The sequence below is a fragment of the Pongo pygmaeus genome, chromosome 20 (genome assembly GCF_028885625.2).
Source record: "Pongo pygmaeus isolate AG05252 chromosome 20, NHGRI_mPonPyg2-v2.0_pri, whole genome shotgun sequence".
NCBI lineage: Eukaryota > Metazoa > Chordata > Mammalia > Primates > Hominidae > Pongo > Pongo pygmaeus.
In genome coordinates, this window is record NC_072393.2 from 16,591,514 (window position 1) to 16,607,681 (window position 16,168).

The following is a 16,168-nucleotide window of genomic DNA, read 5'->3' on the forward strand; positions in this document are numbered from 1 at the left end:
GTGGCGCAATCTCAGCCCACTGCAACCTCTGCCTCCTGGGTTCAAGCAATTCTCCTGCCTCAGCCTCCCTAGTAGCTGGGATTACAGGTGCACACCACCGTGTCCAGCTAATTTTGATATTTTTAGTAGAGACAGGGTTTTGCCATGTTGGCCAGGCTGGTCACAAACTCCTGACCTCAAGTGATCCGGCCCACCTTGGCCTCTCAAAGTGCTGGGATTACATAGGCCACCATGCCTGGCCCTCTATATACTTTAAATTATCTCTAAATTACTTATGATATCTAATGAAATATAAATGCTACATAAATAATTGTTATACATTTTTATTTGTATTATTTTTCTTGTATTATTTTTATTTTATTGGTTCCAGGTATTTTCACTCCGTGGTTTATTGAATCCATGGATAAGAAAACTGGATATGAAGGGCTAACTATATTTGCGAATCATATATCTCATAAGGAACTACTATTCAGAATATATAAAGAACCCCTTGGGGCCAGGCGCAGTGGCTCACGCTTGTAATCCCAGCACTTTGGGAGAACGAGGTGGGTGGATCACCTGAGGTCAGGAGTTAGAGACCAGCCTGGCCAACATAGTGAAACCCTGTCTCTACTAAAAATACAAAAAATTAGCTGGGCGTGGTGGTGGGCACCTGTAATCCCAGCTGCTCAGGAGGCTGAGACAGGAAAATCGCTTGAATCCAGGAGGGGGAGGTTGCAGTGAGCTGAGATCGTGCCATTGCACTCTAGCCTGGGCAACAAGAGCAAGACTCTATCTCAAAAAAAAAAAAAAAAACCCACAATAAAAACTAAGAACTGTTGCATCTCAAAAATAGAAAGATAACTAAAATAAAAACATTATGCCGATCAAGGTAACTTTTGCAAAAAAGAGAAAAGAAGAAAATGAAAACACTATGTTGAGTGAAAGAAGCTGGAGATGAACGGTCCCATATAGTGTGATTCTATTTACATGAAACGTGCACACACCCACACCTGGCTAATTTTTTAATTTTTTGTAGAGACGGGGTCTCACCATGTTGTTCAGACTTGTTTCAAACTCCTGGGCTCAACCAATCCTCCCACCTCACCCTCCCGAGTAGCTGGGACCACAGGCAGGTGCTACTACACCGGCTAATTTTTTTGTATTTTTTGTAGAGATGAAGTCTCAATATGTTGCTCAAGCGGTTCTCAAACTTTTGGGCTCAAGTGATCCTCTTGCCTCAGCCTCCCAAAGTGTTCCGATTGCACACCAGGCCAGGTGTGAGTCAGCACACCCAGCCTGGCATAGAAAAATTAATTTTGGCCAGGTGAGGTGGCTCACGCCTGTAATCCCAGCATTTTGGGAGGCCAAGGTGGGTGGATCACCTGAGGTCAGGAGTTGGAGACCAACCTGGCCAACATGGCGAAACCCTGTCTCTACTAAAAATATATAAACGAGCCAGGCGTAATGGCACATACCTGTAATCCCAGCTACTCCGGAGGCTGAAGCAGGAGAATCGCTTGAACCCATGAGGCGGAGGTTGCAGTGAGCCGAGATCGTGCCACTGAACTCCAGCCTGGGCCACATAGCAAAAATCTGTCTCAAAAAAAAAAAAAAAAAAGAAAGAAAGAAAGAAAGAAAAATTAATTTTATCTTTGTATGGATCAATTCCAGCTTCATTACAATAAGCCATAGGCAACAATACTCCTTGCAATATAGGAGATCGAACATAGGATTGTAATAGTAAGAATACTGCACATCACTAACCATCAGGGAAATGCAAATCAAGCCCACAATGAGATATCACCTCACGGCTGTCAAGATGGTGAGTAAAAACAACAACAGACTGGGCACGGTGGCTCACGCCTGTAATCCCAGCATTCTGGGAGGCTGAGGTGGGCAGATCACAAGGTCGGGAGTTCGAGACCATCCTGGCTAACATGGTGAAACCCCATCTCTACTAAAAATACAAAAAATTAGCTGGGCATGGTGGCATGCGCCTATAGTCCCAGCTACTCAGGAGGCTGAGGCAGAAGAATCGCTTGAACCCGGGAGGCGGAGGTTGTGGTGAGCTGAGATCGCGCCAGTGCACTCCAGCCTGGGTGATGGAGTGAGACTCTGTCTCAAAAAAACCAAAACAAAACAAAACAACAACAACAAAAGACAACAAGTGTTGTCAGGGGTGTGGAGAAATTGGAACCCTTGCATACCGTTGGTGAGAATGCAAAATGGTGTAGCTGCTATGGAAAACAGTATGGAGGTTCAAAAAAAATTAAAACTATCGGCCGAGAACAGTGGCTCACACCTGTATTCCTAGCACTTTGGGAAGCCAAGGCGGGTGGATCTCTTGATCTCAGGAGTTCAAGACCAGCCTGGGCAACATGATGAAACTTTGTCTCTACAAAAAATACAAAAACTAGCTGGATGTGGTGGCATGCTCTATGGTACCAGCTATTGGGAGGCTGAGGTGGGAGTACTGCTTGAGCCCAGGAGGTTGAAGCTGCAGTGAGTCGCGACTGTGCCACTGTACTCCAACCTGGGCAACAGACCCTGTCTCTAAAAAAAGAAGAGGAAGAAGAAGAAGGCAAATCACACATTGTGTTCTTACCACAATGTCTTTGGGGGTTTTTTGTTTGTTTTTTGAGAGGAAGTTTCACTCTTGTCGCCCAGGCTGGAGTGCAATAGCGTGATCTCAGCTCACTGCAACCTCCACCTCCCGGGTTCAAGTGATTCTCCTGCCTCAGCCTCCTGAGTAGCTGAAATTACAGGCGCCCACCACCACACTAGGCTAATTTTTATAGTTTTAGTAGAGATGGGGTTTCACCATGTTGATAAGGTTGGTCTTGAACTCCTGACCTCAGGTGATCCACCCACCTCGGCTTCCCAAAGTGCTGGGATTACAGGCATGAGCCACCTCGCCCAGATTTTACCATTATCTTTTTGTTCCGCTTCCCAAAGTGTTGGGATTACAGGCATGAGCCACCACAGCCAGCCTTTATCACAATTTTTTGTTAATGTAGTTTAAATATGCAGCTACCATATCATCCAGTAATTACACTTTTGGGCAATTCCAAAGGAATGGAAACTTATGTTCGCATAAAAATCTGTAACAGATGTTTTATCTTAATAACCCCAAACTGGAAACAACCCACATGTGAATGTTTAAGCAAATGGATACGTCCATACCATAGAAAATTACTGGAGAATAGAAAAGATAAATATTACGACTTGGATGAACCTCTAGGGCATTATGCTGAGTGGAAAACAAACCAATCCTAGCAGGTTACATACTGTATGATTCCATTTATATCACTTTTTTTTTTTTTTTTTTTTTTTTTTTGAGACGGAGTCTCGCTCTGTCGCCCATGCTGGAGTGCAGTGGCATGATCTCCGCTCACTGCAAGCTCCGCCTTCCAGGTTCACGCCATTCTCCTTCCTCAGCCTCCCGAGCAGCTGGGACTACAGGTGCCCGCCACCACGCCCGGCTAATTTTTTTGTATTTTTCTTAGTAGAGACGGGGTTTCAGCGTGTTAGCCAGGATGGTCTCGATCTCCTAACCTCGTGTTCCACCCGCCTTGGCCTCCCAAAGTTCTGGGATTACAGGCGTGAGCCACCGCGCCTGGCTATATCACATTCTTAAAATGAATCACATCAGAGAAATAGAGAACAGATCCCTGTTTGCCAGCTGTGCAGGAATGGGGGTGAGGGGACAAGTGTGTGTGGCCACAAAAGAGCAACAGGAGGAATTTTTTTTTTTTTAAGACAGGGTCTCACTCTGTCGCCCAGGCTCGAGTGCAGTGGTGCGATCATAGCTCACTGCAGCCCCAAACTCCCTGGCTGAAGCAATCCTCCCGCCTCAGCCTCTTGAGTAGCTAGGACTACAAGCACCTGCCACCACACCCAGCTAACTTTTGTATTTGCGGAGGAGACAGGGTTTCACCATGTTGCCCAGGCTGCTGTTGAACTCCTTGGCTCAAGGGATCCGCCCGCTTCAGACTCCCAAAGTGCTGGGATTACAGACGTGAACCACCATGCCTGGCCTCTGTTTATTTCTTAAAACTGCATGTGAGCCTTCAATTATTTCAAATTAAAAATTTAATTAAAAAAATTACTTCCCCTCCATTTAAACACATTTTGTTTCACATTTTAATACCTCCAAAATCAAGATGCATCTCGAAAGTACTGTTGGAGCATTCTCATTGCCTATACACGCACACCCATTAAAAGCATCCGCTTCAAAACTCACAGAATGGAGGCAGAGGCTAGGAAGAAAATCCCCTAGGATGTGAGGAATGGGGGTGTGGAATCCCATGCGCTTAGCTACATTCCTGAAGTGGGAGCTCACTCAGAGAGCCTGACATTATTGCAAAGCTGGCTAGAAAGTCAAGCCCCACCCTCACTTAATTCCTTTACAGATTCTTTCTTTTCCCTTTTTTTTTTTTTTTTTGGAGATGGAGTCTTGCTCTATCACCCAGGCTAGAGTACAGTAGTGCAACCTCGGCTCACTGCAACCTCCGCCTCCCAGGTTCAGGTGATTCTCCTGCCTCAGCCTCCTGAGTAGGTGGGATTACAGGCGCCTGCCACCACGCCTGGCTAATTTTTGTATTTTCAGTAGACACGGAGTTTCGCCATGTTGGCCAAGCTGTTCTCGAACTCCTGACCTCAGTGGGACCACCCGCCTCAGCATCCCAAGGTGCTGGGATTACAGGCATGAGCCACCATGCCCAGCCTCTTTCTTTTCCTAATAAACTTTTAGTTTTTAAATAATTTTAAATTTACATTAAAATTGCAAGGATGGGCTGGGCGCAGTGGCTCACGCCTGTAATCCCTGCACTCTGGGAGGCGAAGGCAGGCAGATCACTTGAGGTCAGGAGTTCAAGACCAGTCTGGCCAACATGGAGAAACCCCATTTCTACTAAAAATACAAAAAATTAGCCATGCATGATGGTATGTGCCTGTAGTCCCAGCTACTTGGGAGGCTGAGGCAGGAGAATCGCTTGAACCTGGGAGGCAGAGGTTGTAGTGAGCCGAGATCGCACCACTGCACTCCAGCCTGGACAACAGAGCAAGACTCCATCTCAAAAAAAAAAAAAAATAGCCAGATGTGGTGGCACATGCGTGTAATCCCACCTACTGGAGAGGCTGAGGCAGGAGAATTGCTTGAACCTGCGAGGCGGAGGTTGCAGTGAGCCGAGATCGCGCCACTGCACTCCAGCCTGGGTGACAGAGTGAGACTCCGTCTCAATAAATAAATAAATTAAATTAAATTAAATTAAATTGCAAGGATGATACAGACAGCTCCCATAACCCTTTTGACCTGCTTCCTCTAACAGTTTTTTTTATTGTTATTTAGTTTTTTGTGTTTTTTTGAGATGTAGTCTCACTGTGTCACCCACGCTGGAGTGAAATGGCAAAATCTCGGCTCACTGCAACTTCTGCCTCCTGGGTTCAAGCGATTCTCCTGCCTCAGCCTCCCCAGTAGCTGTGGCTACAGGTGTGCATCACCACGCCCGTCTAATTTTTGTATTTTCAGTAGAGACGCAGTTTCATCATGTTGGCCAGGCTAGTCTCAAACTCCTCACTTCAAATGATCCACCGGCCTCGGCTCCCAAAGTGCTGGGATTACAGGTGTGAGCCACTGAACCCGGCTCTAATGCTAACATCTTACACAACCACAGCACATTTAGCACTGCTAAGAATTTAACATTGGCACATTACTATTTCTTTTTCTTTTTTTGTAGTTTTTTTTATTTGTATTCAAGACTCAACATAATCATTTTCTTTTCCTTTTTTTTTTTTTGAGATAGAGTCTTGCTCTATTGCCCAAGCTAGAGTGCATCAATCAAGATCCTAGATCACTGCACCCTCGAACACCCACACTCAGGCTCAAGTGATCCTCCTGCCTTAGCCTCCCGAGGAGCTGAGACCACAAATGTGCCCCACCACATCCGGCTAATTTTTTTTTTTTTTTTTTTTTTGAGACGGAGTCTTGCTCTGTCGCCAGGGCGGAGTGCAGTGGCACGATCTCCGCTCACTGCAACCTCCGCCTCCCCGGTTCAAGTGATTCTCCGCCTCAAGCCTCCTAAGCAGCTGGGACTACAGGCTCGCGCCACCACGCCCGGCTAATTTTTTTTATTTTTAGTAGAGACGGGGTTTCACCATGTTGGCCAAGATGGTCTCGACTTCCTGACCTCGTGATCCGCCCGCCTCGGCCTCCCAAAGTGCTGGGATTACAGGTGTGAGCCACTGCGCCCGGCAAAAAGATCGCCTTTCTTTTGACACAAAAGTGCTGGCAGCCCCCATCCCCTGGTACCAGAAGCCCCTCTGCACAGTCTTTTCCAGTTGTGGACGGATAATTAGGCAGTGGCTGCCCCCTGCAGGTAGGACTGAGAAAGGCAGCCCCTGTGCCCTCCTTTTTCTTGTGTCCCTTGTGTCCGGTAGATTTGGGGACGTTTGCTTCTCTCTTTTCCACCTCCTTTGCCTTCTCCCCACTACCCCACCCCCCGCCACCAATTAAAAAAAAAAAAAGCCACCCTGGCACAATTTGGACAAAATCTATGAGAAATAAAACATGCAAATGTGCATAACCTTGGACCTAGCAATTCCATTGGTTGCAAAAGTCAGCCAAGATTTGTGGGCATGGATTGTGTTCATTCATTTATCTAGGGCAGTATTAGGGCTGTTTCTAATTTGTTGGCTATTACAAATAAATCTGCAGTGAACATTCATGTACACAATTTTATATGGGTCTATACTTTCACTTGGGTTAAAACGTAGGAATCTAATTCTTTCGTCGTAGTACAAGTGAATGCTTAATCTTTTAAAGAACTGTCAGACTGATTTCTAAACTGTTTATGCCATTTTACATTCACAACAGCAGAACGTTTGAGTTCCAGTTTCGATACATCTTCACAGATACTTGGTAGGCACAGTCTTTTTAAATTTTTCTCATAATAATTTTTTTTTACTAGGTTTTTGATACAGAGGGAAATAGAGAAGAAACCGAAAATTCCCATAGTCCTCTGCTGACATTAAAAAGATATATGTAAGGGCCGGGCGCGGTGGCTCACGCCTGTAATCCCAGCACTTTGGGAGGCTGAGGCAGGCGGATTACCTGAGGTCAGGAGTTCGAAACCAGCCTGGACAACATGGCAAGACTTCATCTCTACTAAAAATACAAAAATTAGCGGGGCATGGTGGTGGGCGCCTGTAATCCCAGCTACTCAGGAGGCTGAAGCAGGAGAATCTCTTGAACCTGGAAGGTGGAAGTTGCAGTGAGCCAAAATCGTGCCACTGCATTCCAGCTTGGGCAACTGAGCGAGACTCTGTCTCAAAAAAAAAAAAGATATATGCATGTACACATCCTATGTAAGAAAACCGCACAGTGCTGAAAGGATGAAAAGAAAGAAAGAAAGGGCCAGGGGTGGTGGCTCACACCTGTAATTCTAACGCTTCAGGAGGACTGCTTGAGGACAGGAGTTTGAGACCAACCTGGACAACACAGCAATACCCTATCTCTATTGATTTTTTTTTTTTTTTTGAGACGGAGTCTTTGTCTGTTGACCAGGCTGGAGTGCAGTGGTGCGATTTTGGCTCACTGCAACCTCCGCCTCCCGGGTTCAAGCGATTCTCCTGCCTCAGCCTACCAAGTAGCTGAGACTACGGGGGCATGCTACCATGCCCAGCTAATTTTTGCTTTTTGTTTTGTTTTGTTTTGTTTTTGCTTTTTTTTAGTAGAGACAGGGTTTCGCCATGTTGGCCAAGCTGGTCTCCAACTCCTGACCTCACATGAACCACCTACCTTGGTCTCCCAAAGTGCTGATTTAAATATATATATACTTTTTTTTGATATGGAGTCTCTCTCTGTCGCCCAGGCTGGAGTACAGTGGTGTGATTTCAGCTCACTGCAACCTCCGCCTCCCGGGTTCAAGCGATTCTCCTGCCTCAGCCTCCCGAGTAGCTGGGACTACAGGCGCCCGCCACCACGCCCAGGTAATTTTTTGTATTTTTAGTAGAGACGGGGTTTCACCGTGTTAGCCAGAATGGTCTCCATCTCCTGACCTCGTGATCCGCCCACCTCGGTCTCCCAAAGTGCTGGGATTACAGGCGTGAGACACCGCGCCCGGCATAAAATAGATTTTTAATTGTTTTAACATACCACCAACCTTGTCACACGATATTGTCATTTACCTAAAGCTGAAAAATTAATGAATACTGATTAGGTTTACAAAATTAGGTTCAGCTATCCAGTGAACTCTCAAAATATGGCAATAAAAGAGAACGGGGGTGGGGGGGGCGTGGCTCAGGCCTGTGATCCCTGCGTTTTGGAAGGCTGAAGCGGGAGGATCACTTGAATTCACAAGTTCGAGACCAGCCTGGACAACACAACGAGACCCCATCTCGACAAAAAAATTTAAATGAAAATATTAGCCGCGCTCAGTGGCGCCCGTCTGTAGTCCCAGCTACTGGGGAGGCTGAGGCGGAAGGATCTCTTGAGCCCAGGAGTTCAAGGCTGCAGTGAGCTACGATCGCGCCACTCCACTCCAGCCTAGGTGACAGACCAAGATCGTGTCTCTAAAAAAGAAAAAAAAAAATCAAGGAGAAAGAATAGGTCACCCAAAAGTGCGCAAAACGCTCAAAAAGGGGTTGGGTTTCCAGCACCCTGTGTGAAGAATGGGAGACCGGAAGTGGGCGCCACATTCGGAAGTGTGGCAGCAGATAGGAAGCGAAGGGCATTCATTCGCTTGGCTCTCTGTCCCTCCCACTACCCGGAAGTGTGGCCCAGGTCCAGAACCAAGAACGCATGCTCACCTTGTAGCTCAGCCAACCAAAGAGAAGCGAGGCGGGCATTCGGGCGGAAACAGTGTTTGCAAACAGCGCCGAACCCCCGGAGAGTGTCATGGAGGCCTACGAGCAGGTCCAAAAGGGACCACTGAAGCTGAAAGGCGTCGCAGAGCTGGGAGTGACCAAGCGGTGAGGCCCGAGGGCCCGCGGGATTCCGTCTTCATTCCCCTTAGACCTTTTCTTGGGACCCCTGGCCCTGACCCTCCGACTCGCCCCTTCCTCATGTCTTTTTCCAGGAAGAAGAAAAAGAAGGACAAAGACAAAGCGAAACTCCTGGAAGCAATGGGAACGAGCAAAAAGAACGAGGAGGAGAAGCGGCGCGGCCTGGACAAGCGGACCCCGGCCCAGGCAGCCTTCGAGAAAATGCAGGAGAAGCGGGTGAGCAGAAGCAGAAGGCGGCGGGGAGGGCGGGAACACCCGGCGCCGGGAGACCCGAAATTGGAGTCAGGGCTGGGACGCTCCGAGGGCAGGGGAGCGGTCAGGGGAGACCTTAATTACGGGGAGAGGATGCTGTGCGTGAGTGAGAGAAGAGTCGCCCTCTGCCGGGGGAGCTCCAAGGATGAGAAGACCCCGCTGGCTCGAGTGGGCAGCAGAGGGGAGAGCTAGAACTGGCGTTGAAAGGAGGCCAGAGCTGGAGACCCGGGTTTGGATTCCAGTGCTGTGGCTCATTTGCCCTGCGACACTAGGCCAGTGACTTTCTTATTTCCGTGCCTCAGTTTCCTTTTCTGTACGAGTCAGGATAGTAATTTTTTCTAAGAGGGTTGGGAACTTGAGAGGAAGTCATGAAAGTAAAAGGCAGTGCATAAATGTTCAGTGGATGCCAGCTCTTGATATTAAATGGCCATGCTCGCCGCTCGAAGTCACCACAAAGTTTGTTTCCAAGACAACTTTGTTTGGCAGATTCAAACATGTTGTATTTTTTTAAAAATTAGTTATTTTTGGTGGGGTCGGAGCACTGCAGCCTCTGCCTCCAGGGTTCAAGCAATTCTCCTGCCTCAGCCTCCCGAGTAGCTGGGATTGCAGGCGCCCGCCACCACACCCGGCTAATTTTGGTATTTTTCGTAGACACGCGGTTTCCCCAGGTTGGCCAGGCTGATCTCGAACTCCTGATCTCAAGTGATCCGCCCGCCTCAGCTTCCCAAAGTGCTGGGATTACAGGTGTGAGCCACCACACCCAGTCTCAGCTGTTGATATTGAATGGCCATGCCCATGACGACTTTGTTTGTATTGTATTTTAAGGCTCCGATAAATTATTTTTTCTGGATATGAAACACAATAAATGTGTGCAGTAAAGAACAGAAGAGTTCACAGTAAGGCAGATCAACTGGGTTCATTATGCTGGGGAGAGGGAATAATCAGTGTAGGTCAGTGATTCTCAACTGGGGGTAGTCTCCACCCCCCTAAACTCCCACCCCGAAGCACATGTGGCAATGTCTGGAAACATTTTTGGTTCTCAACTGGGTTGGGGTGGGGACTACTGGCAACAGTGGCTAGAGGCCAGGGATGACGCCACACACCCTGTGATACACAGGACAGCCCGCTGCAGCAAAGAATGATCCGGCTCCAAATGTCAGTAGCACCGAGGCTGAGAAACCCTAACCCTGGTCTAGGTGATTCTGTACGGTGACACTGGGGAAAATGGACATTGGGGACAATTAACTTCTTACTCCCAGATCTAATTCAGGCATACGGAAAACACTACCTCTGGCATGACAGACCTGAGTTTGACTCTGCTTCTGCCACGAATTAGTGGTGTGACGCTGGGCGAGCCGGTTACCTTTTACTTAAAGTAGCACTAAAGTCTACCTCACAGGGTTGTGGTAAGGATTTAACAAGTCAGGCGGGAGGATCACGAAGTTAGGAGTTCAAGACCAGCCTGGTCAACATGGTGAAACCCTGTCTCTACTAAAAATACAAAAATTAGCCGGGCGTGGTGGCACACGCCTGTAATCCCAGCTACTTGGGAGGCTGAGGCAGGAGAATTGCTTGAACCAGTACCCGGGAGGCAGAGGTTGCAGTGAGCTGAGATCACGTCACTGCACTCCACGCTGGCAACAGAGTGAGACTCAGTCTCGCTCTGTCACCGAGGCTGGAATGCAGTGGCTTGATCTCGGCTCGCTGCAACCTCCGCCTCTGGGGTTCAAGCGATTCTCCTGCCTCAGCCTCCTGAGTAACTGGGATTACAGGTGCCTGCCACTATGCCCATCTAATTTTTTTGTATTTTTAGTAGAGATGGAGTTTCACCATGTTAGCCAGGTTGTTCTTGAACCCCTGACCTCAGGTGATCCGCCTGCTTCAGCCTCCCAAATTGCTAGGATTACAGGCATGAGCCACCACGCCCAGCCTTTTTAAAATTTTTTGAAAAAGCCTCGCTCTGGTGTCCAGGCTGGAGTGCATTAGTACGATCTCAGCTCACTGCAACCTCTGCCTCCTGGGTTCAAGCGATTCTCCTGCCTTAGCCTCCCGAGTAGCTGGGACTACAGGCGCCCACCAACATGCCCAGCTAATTTTTGTATTTTTAGTAGAGACGGGGTTTCACCATGTTGGCCAGGCTGGTCTCGCTCTCCTGACCTCAAGTGATTCACCCACCTCGGCCTCCCAAAGTGCTGGGATTACAGGCGTGAACCACCATGCCTGGCCAAGTGAATGCATTTCTTTCCCTTCTAACCCTGAGGCTATAGTCAGAGGCAGGGCTGAGATTTTATTGCTGGAAGCCAGAATGAGAGACTTATGCAGCTATCAAGAGACTAATAATGGGAGCTCAGAGTAGAGCAGTCGTGATGGAGCCAGTGGAAGGTAACAGGTTTGGAATAGGTTTTCAAGGATGAATTCAGGGTTAGCTGTTGGGTTGGATGTAAGCTGGGAAAGAAAGAAGGATGACCAAGATTTTGGGCTGGGCAGTTTGATGAATGAAGGTGCTGTTTACTGGGGTGGGAAGGATTGCAGGTAAAGCAGGTTTTCTGGAGTGGGAGTCGAGGGAGGGGGAACGAAAGCTATAGTTTTAAAGCAGGTAAATGCAGTGCCCCAGTAGAAATCCAAGTGGAGTCAGCCAGGCACAGTGGCTCATGCCTGTAATCCCAACATTTTGGGAGGCCGATGTCAGAAGATCACTTGAGCCCAGGAGTTCTAAACTAGCCTGGGCAACATAGCGATACCCCGTCTCTGCAAAAACTAAAATAGTAGCTGGGTGTCACGCCTGTGGGCAGAGCCCAGCCAGGTGCCTGGCATTGTGTGGCAGCTGGACAAGTCAGTGTGGCTTCTCGCAAGGAGACACAGGCTTTGGCTGGGCTCACAGCAGCAGGAAGAGGGACAGAGACGGGCAAGGCACTCGCCTTAGAGGGAGAATCAGCCAGGCAAGGGCTGACTGGACACAGAAGGAGGTGAGGAGGGAATGAAGGAGAAGAGGGGGGACAGAGAGGAGCAGCCAGGTGGCCCCTACCAATAATATCTCATGATGCTCTGGGTTGACTGGGCTCAGCGGGGTCTGACCTCACTTGGAGTCTGGTGTGGTCAGATGGCAGCTGGGCCTGGAGTCTCTGAAGGTGCAACTGGGCTGGAGCATCTAAGATGGCTTTGCCACCATATAGCTGGTGCCTCAGTGCTTCTTTTTTTTTTTTTTTTTTTTTTTTTCTTTTTTTGAGACTCAGTTTTGGTGGGGCATGTAATTCTGCAGCTGGTGCTGGGCTGACAATTTTACTTGCATTTTTTTTTTTTTTTTTGAGACAGGGTCTCGTTCCGTTGCCCAGGCTGGAGTGCAATGGCACGATCTCAGCTCACTGTAACCTCCACCTCCTGGGTTCAAGCTATTCTCCTGCCTCAGCCTCCCAAGTAGCCGGGACTACAGGCGCGTGCCACCACACCTGGCTAATTTTTGTATTTTTAGTAGAGACAGAGTTTCACCATGTTGGCCAGGCTGGTCTCAAACTCCTGGCCTCAAGTGATCCTCCCACCTCGGCCTCCCAAAGTGCTGAGATTACAGACATGAGCCGCCATGCCCCACCTCTCAGTGCTTCTTTCGTGGCCTCTTCCTTCATGTCATCTCATCTTCCAGGTCCTTTCTTTCCAGCAGGGCCATCAGACTTCCTGCACAGCAACTGGCTTCCAAGGGCACAAAGCTAATGCTGCCAGGTCTTATGCATGGATCCAGAACTGGTACTGTGTTCCTTTGAGTTAACTGAGTCCATGGCCAGGTCAGAGTCACTGTGGCATGGGGACTGCACGAGGGATGAATCATAGGCAGCACAGTTACAGGGGCCACCAAACAGTGGGCCACAGTCATCCAGCCAGGAGGTGTAGAGCCAGGTGTGGCCTCAGATCTGTCTGGCTTTATATCCCACACTCCAACTCTTTTTTTTTTTTTTTTTTTTTTTTGACAGGGTCTCTCTCACTCTGTCACCCAGGCAGGAGTGCATTGGTGCGATCATAGCTCACTGCAGCCTCAACCTCCTGGGTCAAGCAGTCCTCTTACCCCAGCTTCTCGAGTAGCTGGGACCACAGGCATGAGCCACCAAAATCAGCTGATTTTTTTGTAGAGTTGGGGTCTCCTTATGTTGCCCAGGCTAGTCTTGAACTCCTGGGCTCAAGCTATCCTCCTGCCTTAGCCTCCCAAAGTACTGGGATTACAGGCATGAGCCACCACGCCCAGCCCACACTCCCAGCTGCTACCAGATACTGACCTTTCCAGGTGTCATTGAGTGTTTGAAGTGAGGATCGGAGCAGGTCATGGTGCAGGAGGCATATTTCAGAATAACCCTGGGGATGGTGATCCTGGTCTTATAGCCCTAACGTCAGGATGGGAAGTGTCACTTGAGCACCTGCTCTGTCGGACCCTTTACCTCTCTCTTTCTCATCATTCCTGAAACCTGCTCTGGAACTTTGTTTTCCTCCAAACTGGGAGTGCTAACAGCCTCCTCAGGACGCAGGAAGCGTGCCAGCAGCTCCCAGCAGAGTCTCCTCATGGGTACGCACTCAGGCATTGCTGGTTCATTTCCTGCCACTCACGAAGCTGGCAAGTGACCTGGGTTCCCTGTTGGACCAGCCTGGGTGGAGTTGAGGGAGGAGGACAAGGCACACAGCCTGAAACCTCCAGCTGTTCTAAATGTGAGAGCCAGTCTGGCCAGGGCTCCATCTTCCACCCCATGCCAGCCTGGGCTGTGTTGAACCTGTAAACTCACCTCCATGTCTCTTCTCTCTCCAGCAAATGGAAAGGATCCTAAAGAAAGCATCCAAAACCCACAAGCAGAGAGTGGAGGTGAGTCACCATGTCCAGTGGGGGAGACTGAGCCATTCAGGGTCCCCGCTGGGCCCAGAGGCTATGAGCTGGCAGAGGGAGCTGTTGGCATGTTGACGAGAAGGGAAGTTTACCTAACAGAAGTGACACTTCCCCAGGGTTATTGAAAGGGGAGCCCAGGGTTCAGGAGTCTGTAAGACCTGGCAGGGGGAGTTTGAGAGGAGGGGGCTCAGGAGAGATAGGATGTGGGAGAGGCGGAGCTGGGCAGTGCCACTTCTCCCCAGTAGCCGGCTTGGGTCTGCGCTGACACCGGCCTTCTACTCCACCTTCCCAGGACTTCAACAGACACCTAGACACACTCACGGAGCATTACGACATTCCCAAAGTCAGCTGGACGAAGTAGCCGCCTGCCCCCCCGCCCCAGTATGGAGCAGCATCGAGGGTTCGCAAAAGTCCACGCTGGGGTTGTGTGTGTTTCCTTTGGTATATTCTAGAAACACGGCTTTACACACACCCTTGCATCTTCTGCTACAGATTGCTTTTCGCAGCTGTGTACCCTCATTCTGGAACTTGATTAAAGTAAGATTGTCCTTGTACTCAGTTTAGGCTTCTTGGCAACATACAGAAGATACACCCTTTTCGTTTGGATGGAAAGTTTCTAAGTTTATCCAGAGGTAAAGCCCATTGTGTGTCTGTGTCATGTAAAAATGTTTTCACCCCTGAGTTGCATTTAATGCTCTGAGGCCAACCAGCTGTCTTCTCCTGGATGAGACAGACTCCAGAGGATAAGGAGCTAGCACCATGGTGGCCGGCAGTATGCAGAGCCCCGCAGGACCCAGCGTGGGCACCCTTCCAAGCTTCCTCTAGCTTTGGGCCTATGCTGTCCCCTGCAGGCCCCAGGGAAGCCACTTGGCAACTCTGTCGCCTTCAGACTTCCTCCTCAGCCACCTGGCCACTGAGACAGTGTAGCCTGGGTAATGGAACAGCCACCTAAGGCAAGAATGGAATGGACACACCTTGCTCCTTTCTGAGCCTGTTTCCCAAAAGCCCTCTTCCAGGTGCTTCTAATGGGTGTTGCCATAGCAGACATTGCTAATGCATCACAGCATTCTTTGCAATGGAACCCAGACACAGCCTGCCTCTCAGTCCTCAGCTGGGGGCTCCTAGCAGCCTCTTGTATTTACTCAGAGTTGACACATCACACGAATCCTGTTTGGCATTCCTACCTTACGGACGCCTCAGGGGTGACAGGACCAGGGCAGAGCCCCAATACAAACAGACAAGGCTGCAGTCAAATGGGAGGGTCCAGGTGTCCGTGTTGGAGGGCTGGGATCTTGTAGGGCCTGTGCGTCCTGGTTGAGGATCAAACTACATATGTTATTGGGAGAAACAATCTCTGTTGACATAGATATTGAAAGAATAATGAAGGCAGAAGAGAAAAACGAAGTGTGGAATTTGGGGTTGTCCTGTGTAAATTACACAATAAAGCAAAAGCCAGTTATTGTAAGTCTGAGTGTCTTCTTTTTTTTTTTTTCCCCAGAACAGAGTCTCACTCTCTTGCCCAGGCTGGAGTGCAGTCGCGTAATCTTGGCTCACTGCAACCTCCACTTCCCAGGTTCAAGTGATTATCCTGCCTCAGCCTCCCAAGTAGCTGGGACTATAGGCAACCGCGACTACGCCTGGCTAATTTTTGTATTTTTAGTTAGAAACGGGATTTCTCCATATTGGCCAGGCTGGTCTCGAACTCCTGACCTCAAGTGATCTGCCGCCTCAGCCTCTCAAAGTGCTGACTGTCCTCTTATAGGCTGTTTGTCACCAAAATGTCTTTTGGATTTGTGGCACAGAAAAATATTCATACTGGAAAACGGCAACTCAGGTGGAAAAATTTCGATGGCACATCTGTTCCCGCCTATGGTTCACACCTAAGAGAGGTGACACACACTCTCATTAGCAGTGGCTTTTGCCAGTGATTCTTCCATGGCCTGGTGGAAAGACAGTTTCAGACCTTCTCCATCCACAAGCTAGCAGCAGGAGTCTGCATTATGTACTACTGTGGAAACCCTTTATTAGTATAGTGGAAAGGTAGTTACTTCAGCTCTTTCCCTGCATAACAAA

The 16,168-nt window shown here is 48.9% G+C and overlaps 1 protein-coding gene across 3 annotated transcripts; it reads left to right on the forward strand.

Moving 5' to 3' along the window:
• The first annotated feature begins 8,718 nt into the window (after positions 1-8,718).
• FAM32A (family with sequence similarity 32 member A) lies at positions 8,719-15,560 on the forward strand. 3 transcript variants are annotated; one of them, XM_054465863.2, is made up of 5 exons: positions 8,802-8,952; positions 9,060-9,201; positions 12,890-12,975; positions 14,021-14,074; positions 14,388-14,470. In XM_054465863.2, exons 1-4 carry the CDS (start codon positions 8,879-8,881, stop codon positions 14,037-14,039), a joined length of 321 nt encoding a protein of 106 aa, XP_054321838.1. In that variant the 5' UTR covers positions 8,802-8,878; the 3' UTR covers positions 14,040-14,074; positions 14,388-14,470. The 3 variants fall into 3 exon arrangements, with proteins under 3 accessions (XP_054321837.1, XP_054321838.1, XP_054321839.1); XM_054465862.2 differs by lacking the exon at positions 12,890-12,975 and having other exon boundaries at positions 8,719-8,952; positions 14,388-15,560; XM_054465864.2 differs by lacking the exon at positions 14,388-14,470 and having other exon boundaries at positions 12,893-12,975; positions 14,021-14,075.
• The last annotated feature ends 608 nt before the right edge of the window (positions 15,561-16,168 follow it).

Excerpts from the sequence above, each read along its gene's own strand:
- FAM32A (XM_054465862.2), top strand. The coding sequence starts at position 8,879 with ATGGAGGCCTACGAGCAGGTCCAAAAGGGACCACTGAAGCTGAAAGGC. Across the intron at positions 8,953-9,059 it reads GAGCTGGGAGTGACCAAGCG|GAAGAAGAAAAAGAAGGACA; the intron begins GTGAGGCCCGAG and ends GTCTTTTTCCAG. Across the intron at positions 14,075-14,387 it reads CCCACAAGCAGAGAGTGGAG|GACTTCAACAGACACCTAGA; the intron begins GTGAGTCACCAT and ends CCACCTTCCCAG.